This window comes from Bison bison, unplaced genomic scaffold, assembly GCF_000754665.1.
Source record: "Bison bison bison isolate TAMUID 2011002044 unplaced genomic scaffold, Bison_UMD1.0 scf7180017864135, whole genome shotgun sequence".
Taxonomy (NCBI): Eukaryota; Metazoa; Chordata; class Mammalia; order Artiodactyla; family Bovidae; genus Bison; species Bison bison.
In genome coordinates, this window is record NW_011494707.1 from 6,193,348 (window position 1) to 6,201,698 (window position 8,351).

Sequence of the window (8,351 nt, forward strand, 5' to 3'; positions counted from 1 at the left end):
ATTCATCTGTCGATGCACATCTAACATTTAACCATTTTTTAAAACCAGTTCAACCAGTTTTAAACATATAAAGTCAGTGGTATTAACTATTTTCACATTGTTGTGCATCACCCCCATTCTTTTAAATTTAATTTATAACTCTTTTCATCTGTAATACTGCAAATCTATACCCAGTAAATAAAACACCCCATTCTTCCCTCCTCCCAGCCTCTGGCAACCTCTATTCTCCTTTCTGTTCCCATGATTTAGACTACTCTAGGCACCTCACATAAATGGAATCATACAGTGCTTTTCTTTTTTTGACTGGCTTATTTCACTTAGCATTATATCCTCAAGTTTCATCCATGTTGTAGCCTATTACAGAATTCCTTTCCTTTTTAAAGGCTGAATAGTATTCCACTGTATGGAAAGGCCATGTTTTGCTTACCTATTCATCCTAACCCATTTATTTTTAGTCTTACATTTTTAAATGCATGCATTTAAGGCTATACATTTACTTACATCAAAACTTACAAGTTTTGATATGCGATATTCTCATGCTCATCCAGGTCTAAATATTTTATGATTTTTATTGTTATTTCCTTTTTCTCTCATGAGCTATTTAGAAGTTCTTTCATTGATTATAAATTTTTAATGACTCTTGTTACCAGTTGATAAATCATTTTCTTAAAAGGCTGGGCCTTTTCATTCCTCCATGAGCCATGTGGATCCCGAAAATCATCCCCTATTACATCTTAAAAATAAGAACAAACAATAGATAATCAACCTGTGTCCTATAGGTCTTCCCTCTTCCCCATACAAAGCTACATACCTGTGCAGTTAAGAAGGTCAGGACAATAAAGGGGCTAAGTCTAGATTCAAGTGCTGACCAGACCACTTGGTAAGTGTGGGAATTTGGGCAACTAAATTAATCTTTCTGCAGCTCAGTTTCATCCTCTATAAAACAAAGCTAACAAAACAGTATCTGTTTCACAGAGTTATTGGGGAGTGTTCAGCCCTTAGCCATCATTCAATAAATATTACTATTTAAAAAATCCATCTAGCTGTGGATTTTACTTTGTACTTTTAATGCTGCCATGCTAATATCAACCCCTGGGTTTCTGGGCAGTAAAGACTCATGTTCTAAATAGCTTTGTTATACTGATGTCCAAAATATTTTTATGCCTCTCAAGTTCACGCAAACACCTGCAGGGTGGACACAGGCACTGGGAGAGAAGACTGTCCCATTTAACATTCAAATTCAAAATGCACATAAATGCAAACTACAGAGGTTCTCACAGGCACAGAACACACAGATCCAGGTCCACACTCACGCTTCCGCGCACTCGCCACAAAGATGGATCCATCGCCCACAGACAGAAGTGCTCTCACAAATCCCACTCAAAGCCTAGCAGCACGCTGACATACCACAAGCCACTCGCAGCGCCAGCCCCATGCAAAGCATCACCACCTGCTCCAGTAGGGGGCTGCTGCCTTGTTTTTACTTCCTTTAGGTTGGTTCTATTTTAGTTGTTGTTTTTGTTGTTCTTCGAGTTATTATCTGCCCCCTTTTCTGTCTACCCAGCCCCCAAGCTCCCCTCCCAAGCCTCCACTGCTCATGCGCCCTCATCCTTTCCACGCCCCTCCCTCCACCCTCCCCGGGTACCAGTCGGCGCTCCCCGGCTCTGGCGGCGGAAGAGATGGAACCGCGTCACGAGCGCCCGGCCCCTTAAAACGCTGCTGGCTGGAGCCGCCTCCCTCCCTGCAGCCCGCGGCAGGGATGGAGTAGAGGGAGACCGGTCGACCTGCCCGCGGGGATCAGCGATGGAGTTGAAGCAATCTTTGTCCGTCCATCTGGAAGCGGAGAAGCCTCTGAGGCGCTATGGGGCGGTGGAGGAGACGGCGTGGAAAGCGGAGGGACTGGGGAGAAGTGAGTACTCGGGCGGGGTGGGTGGGACAGTTGGGGATCGGTGCGCCGGAGCCGGTGGTCGCAGGAGCGCCGGGTTGGTACGGAGCGGACCGAGGGGAGCGCCCCCGCAGCGGGGCTTCAGTCGCTGGAGCGGGAATGCGCAGCGCTGCGACGCTCTCTCCCGCGAACAAAAGGGGGACCCTCCGGACTGGGTTTCTCCGGGAGGCTCGGAAATCTCCAGGCAGCTGAGCCGGGAGCGTGGGGTGGACGCGGGAGTCACCGGATCCAAGCTCGCAGCTGGTTTTGGAAAGTAGGGTCTTTGCCACCAGCCGAGCGAGGAAGGTCTTTTCTCCACCCGGGATGCGCTAAGGCGGGCTGGAGCCTTGGACCATCCTGGAAAGCGCCCACGAACCCGGAGAGGGGGGAGTGTCCGCTGGGTTTCTGCTTTTGCTTCTCCGTCGGCGCGAGGTTCAGGGCACACCTGAAATTCCCAGCGTTTCTTTCCCCCGCTTTCTCCAGGGTCGCGAGTGGGAGGGAAAGGGTTAGGGGAGGGTTAACCCTGTGCACGCCCTTCCCCTTTTTCTCTGGACTCAGAATCTTTCTGCTTTGGGTGCAGTCCTAGAAGGCAGTTCGGAAACGGACCGATTGTAAATATTTGCTGCTTTTCTCTACGGTATTTTGGGGTCAACAGCATTAACAAATAAACTAAGGATTTTTGTGTTTAATGAATAGGATGCTGTAGTTGAAACTCCTGCCCTTAAAGTATAGAGGCACCTGCAGGGGCCCTAGGGTCACTAGCCCTCCCCGCAAATCCGGGGCGCTTCATGGTGTCCCTGCCCTTGTACTTCATCCTTCGGGCTGGGAAAGGCCCTCTCGCCCTTCTCAAGGACCCTCGGCTTGCTGCCGTGGCGCTGAGCAGTGTTGGATCAAAATATTGTGAATATGCTCTTTTCCTGTCTTCACCTGGTAGAAGACTGTGTGTGTGTGTGTGTGTGTGTGTGTGTGTGTGTGTGTGTGTTTGTGTGTGTGCTTTCTCCATAGCTGTAAATTACAGATTTAGAAGATCTTTTTAGAATGGCTCAACTGTACTTTGGTTTTCATGGGTTCAAATAGAAATCACAACCAATGTCATAGTTCTCCACCTGAAACTGGGAGAGTGTCCAGCCTCTCTTCTTTTCTTTCTTCTTTTAAAAATCTGGGTTCTTCCTCTGGTTTCATCCTTTCAAAACCCTGTGGCTTTGGTACTTTAGCATAACAGCAGAGCTGAGGGTCTCTGGTCTCCCTGCAAGCTCCACATAATACCCACAATGGCTGCCTTTTGTTGATGGATTGCCATGTATTAGGTCTTGCCTGTGCTAAGAACTTTAAATCTATCCTCTCATTCAATCCCTGTAACAGCCTCCTTAAGAGGAATATTATGACTTATGACTCCCCTTGCACAGAGGGAAAAACTGGGGCTTGCTTAGGTAATGGGATTTAAGTGGCAGAGTCAAGATTTGAACTCAGGTTTGTTAGGCCCCTGAGCCCCTCTCTGCTTTTTACATGAAGGTATTTTGCTATCAGGTTTCCTGAAAGCTTTGTAAATCTGTTGAGAGTCTCAGAGCACATTCGGTGATTTTTCTTTCTTTTTTTTTTTTTGCCCTCCACCCCCACCCTAGCCTAGGCCAGTGGCATGCAGGCTCTTAGTTCCCAGACCAGGGATCAAACCTATGCCCCCTGCATTGGAAGCTCAGAGTCTTAACCACTGGACCACCAGGGAAGTCCCACATTTGGTGCTTTTAGAAGTATGTGGCAGCCTGTTGGTTATGGTGGCCTTGAAAGAAAATTTGGATCTGTGCAGAAAAGAAGCCCTGGGTTTGAATCCTGGCTCTGCTCCTTTGCTGGCTATATGACTGAATTTGTGACTAGTCACATCTTTTAAGCCTCTCTCTGCCTCCCTTCTCTGAAATGGCGATGCTAATAGAATCTACCTTGTAGCTTAATTGTGACCATTCAGTAAGATGATATAGAGTTCAAGGTAAGTGCAAAATATATTAGCTGCTTCCATTATTTTATTACTACATCTGTGGTAAGAACCTGCTTCTATCCTTTGCAAAGAATTATATAAAGCAACACTGTGAACTAAAATTACAGTGTTGGCCAGGTCCTTGATAATTCTCTTATGGTTTTTTACTTTCTCACCATTTTATTAGGAAAAGTTTCAAACATACGGGAAAATTACAATGGAAACTTGGTAGCATTTTCACTCCTGAAATTTTTGTACTTCTCAGTCTTAGACTGCAAACTGTTAAAGGCTTGGCCAAAAGACTTTCTCATCCTCTCTCTTCCAAACCGTTGAAGATTCTGACTCTTTTCTCATTCAAATGCAGGACCACAGTTTCTGATCTGCTTTTGGTGTTGATCCCCAAATCATTTTTTTTCCATTCTAACTTAGTCAAATCCAAAAGCTTCTTAAAGCACTGATCCAGATTTTCACTTTTGAATCTTAAATTTGGGATTGTTTGCAGGTTTTGATCTCTAGACTCTCATCTGTGGCCTTTTTTTTTTAATTATTAAAGTGGCTTTTTAATTTTTTTTTAATGCTGTATCAACTCCTAAGGGATCTGTGCATCCATCCTGTAACATCTGAGGCCTCCATTAATTTATTAACGAAGTGTGAAAATTAGTAAAATTGATTCTGTGGCATAACAATTGCCAAATCAACGTTGTTATGCATGAAATGCTGGAGAAGAAAGAGAGGCCCATTAAAAAGAAGATATGCTCTGTTTAACTTTTACACATATTTAAACACTTTATGTTAAACACGGAGTGCATGCGTGCTAAGTCGCTTCAGTCCTGTCCGACTCTTTGCGAACCCGTGGACTCTAGCCGTCTAGCATCCTCTGTCCATGGGATTCTCTAGGCAAGAGTACTGGAGCGGATTGCCATGCATGCCCTACTCCAGGGGATCTTCCCGACCCAGGAATTGAACCTGTGTCTCTTACGTCTCCTGCTTTGGTGTAGGTGTTACTTAAAAGAACTTGAAAAAGGATGGAAAAAATTGCAAGACTGGTCATTTTCAGTTAGGGCTGTATTAATTGTTGTCTTTACTGTTGGTTGTTGTGGTTGTTCAGTCGCTAAGTCGTGTCCGACTCTTTGCGACCCCATGGACTGTAGCCCTCCAGGCCCCTCTGTCCATGTGATTTCCCAGGCAAGGATATTGAAGTAGGTTGCCATGCCCTCCTCCAGGAGATCTTCCTGACCCAGGGATCCAACCCCACGTCCCCTGCATTGGCAGGTGGGTTCTTTACCACTGAGCCCTAGAGGAAGCCCATTGGTACTGTAAGCTATAGTTTTTCGGTAGAAGATATGTATAGTACAGTAAGCAAGAGTCAAGTGACATGGATCCAAACCAGCTCTGACACTTTGTCCCTTTGTCACCCAGGGACAATGGCTGAACCATTCTGTGAGTCATCTGTCTCATCTATAAAATGGAAATGTGTTGGTTTGAACCCTTGGGAACTTCCTGGGTGAAATCTGAAACTGGCCCTTTACACAGAGGGCAAGTGGAGGCCAAAGAAACAGGCGGCCATTCCAGATTGGTAGGGGGCAGGTATAATAACAAGGGAACTTATACATGAAATTTGTCTTGGGCGCTGCAAAATAGTAGATCATTGTACCCACCTTCCAGATTCTCAAGAGTTTATATAGAAGCCTTAATGGGGTTCAGTCGTGTGTCCAGATGGTGCCAACAACACCCTACTGTCTCAAAGCCACATCCTTGAACTGGCTCCTCGAACGAGAACAGTGGGCAGAGTGAACATTTTGAGGCTAGAAGAGGACTGAGTAATATTCCATTGTACATATGTACTGCATCTTCTTTATACATTCATCTGTCAATAGACATTTAGGTTGCTTCCATGTCCTGGCTATTGTAAATAGTGCTGCATAAGATAAGATATAGTACATATCTACAATGGAATATTACTCAGCTATAAAAAAGGAATGAAATTGTGTCATTTGTAGTGATGTGGACAGAACTAGAGTCTGTCATACAGAGCAAAACCAGTTAGAGAAAAATATATTCACATATATATGAAATCTAGTAAAAGGGTACAGATGAACATATTTGCAGGGCAGGAATACAGACATGTGGACACAAGGGGAGAAGGGGGGGATGGGATGAATTGGGAGATTGGAATTGACATATATACACTCGTGTTCAGTCGCTTTAGTCATGTCTGACTCTTTGCAACCCCGTGGACTGCAGTCCACCAGGCTCCTGTGTCCGTGGAATTTTCCAGGCAGGGATACTATAGTGGATTGCCATTTCCTTCTCCAGGGGATCTTCCCAACCCAGGGATCGAAGGTATGTCTCCTGCATTGGCAGGTGGATTCTTTACCACTGAGCCATCACCAAAGTCATATATATACACTTGTTCAGTTGCTGAGTCATGTCCAGCTCTTTTCGACCCCAAGGACTGCAATACCTCTGGCTTCCCTGTCCTTCACTATCTCTTGGAGTTTGCTTAAACTCATGTCAATTGAGTCAGTAATGCCATCCAACCTTCTCATCCTCTGTCTCCCCTTCTCATGCCCTCAATCCTTCCCAGCATCAGGGTCTTTTCCAATAAGTCAGCTCTTCGCATCAGGTGGCCAAAGTTTTGGAGCTTCAACTTAAGCATCAGTCCCTCCAATGAATATTCAGGATTGATTTCCTTTACCATTGACTGGTTTGATCTTGCTGTCCAAGGGACTCTTAAGAGTCTTCTGCAGCACCACAGTTCGAAAGTATCCATTCTTTGGTGCTTAGCCTTCTTTATGGTCTAACTCTCACATCCGTGCATTACTCCTGGAAAAACCATAGCTTTGACTAGACGGACCTATGTCAGCAAAGTGATGTCTCTGCTTTTCAATATGCTGTTACATGTCTATGTTTGTCGTAGCTTTTCTTCCAAGGAGCAAGTTTCTTTTAATTTCATGGCTGCAGTCAGAGTCTGCAGTGGTTTTGGAGCCCAAGAAAATAAAGTCTGTCACTGTTTTCATTTTTTCCCATTTGCCATGAAGTGATGGGACTGGATGTCTTTTGAATGTTGAGTTTTAAGCCAGCTTTTTCACTCTTTCACCTTCATTAAGAGACTCTAGTTCCTGTTTGCTTTCTGCCATAAGGATGGTATCATCTACATATATGAGGTTGTTGATTTTTTTTTTTAAGGACAGGAGATGGGTAAAGAGCCTCTGGTTACTCTGTCTAGCTAGAGAGTCATCTGATAGTCACATACGCTGAATGACTTCATCCAACAGGATAATAGGGACCACTTTAGGCTGTTGGGGGGATTAAATGAGATACTGTGTGTAATGCATTTAACACAGTGCTTGGCACACAATCAGCAGCCCGTCTGTCATAATGGGATTTCAGTGACTGGCACCCGTCAGCACTGGTGGAGACGATTCCAGCCTGCTGGTCTGTTTTTCCTTGCGTCCTTTTCTTTGTAAATTCCAGGTGATGGTTGTGTAGATACCGCCGTCTTCCTCACTGGAAGATGTAGGAAATGGCTTTCACACCCTTGGAAATCACCTAGTATTTTCTCCTTTGAGAAAGAGTCTAAATTGCTCCTATCCACCTTTGACAGCATATTCCCGCTAGAAGTGAGTAGTTTTTTTTTTTTTTTTACTCAGTTGGAAAATGCGTAGTGACATGTCAGTGTGGTTAGGTACATAAAAATTTTGCTTTCAACCAACTGTAATTAATTGAGGGAGACACAGAGACAAGGTGCCTTTTGACAAAGTGTAGTGCTTTTTAAAAGCACGGTTGTGGCCAATTCTTGAAAGATTTGAGTGTGCCTTAAAGGACGATCAAGATTTTGAACAGGGGAATTGGGGGGGAGGGTGGCACAGCGGGTAGGAGATGCCAGGAGAGATAACAGAATTGGCAGAGGCATAGAGGTGGAAATAAATGTGCTCTGAGGAGGAGATTGGACTGAAGTGGAACGCTCAAATGATAATCTTTCTATAAACCCAGGAGAGATGACAGTTATTTAAAAATCCAAGGGTGTGTGCTGACTGGCAAACAGATTATTAAACTGGCCAACGTTTTAGGTTTAATAAACAACGAGGAGACCAAATGCTATGAATTGCTGGCAATCTATGTAATATATTCTTGGGGAAGAGTCCGTGTTTCATCTGTTTGATTAAATATGCTAATGGTAGTTTTTCACATTTATTTTGATTTGGCCTTATTTCTGTTTTCTTGTTACAGAAGTAGTACATGCACTTTATAAAAATTCAAATTCATCTGAAACATAAAAATAAAAGGTGAAAAATAACCATAACCTGCTCTCCCATCCTCATTTATTTATTCAATCAGATCAGATCAGATCAGATCAGTCGCTCAGTCGTGTCCGACTCTTTGCGACCCCATGAATCGCAGCACGCCAGGCCTCCCTGTCCATCACCAACTCCCGGAGTTCACTCAGACTCACGT

General features: G+C 44.4%; 1 protein-coding gene across 1 annotated transcript in view; it reads left to right on the forward strand.

The window, feature by feature from the left end:
* Window positions 1-1,643: 1,643 nt before the first annotated feature.
* LOC104988533 (chromosome unknown open reading frame, human C16orf45) overlaps window positions 1,644-8,351 on the forward strand; it is a 143,356-nt gene continuing 136,648 nt past the window's right edge. The window contains exon 1 of the mRNA XM_010839888.1: window positions 1,644-1,909. Within this exon, the coding sequence (XP_010838190.1) occupies window positions 1,804-1,909 (106 nt within the window). The 5' untranslated portion in view covers window positions 1,644-1,803. The remainder of the gene's footprint in view (window positions 1,910-8,351) is intronic.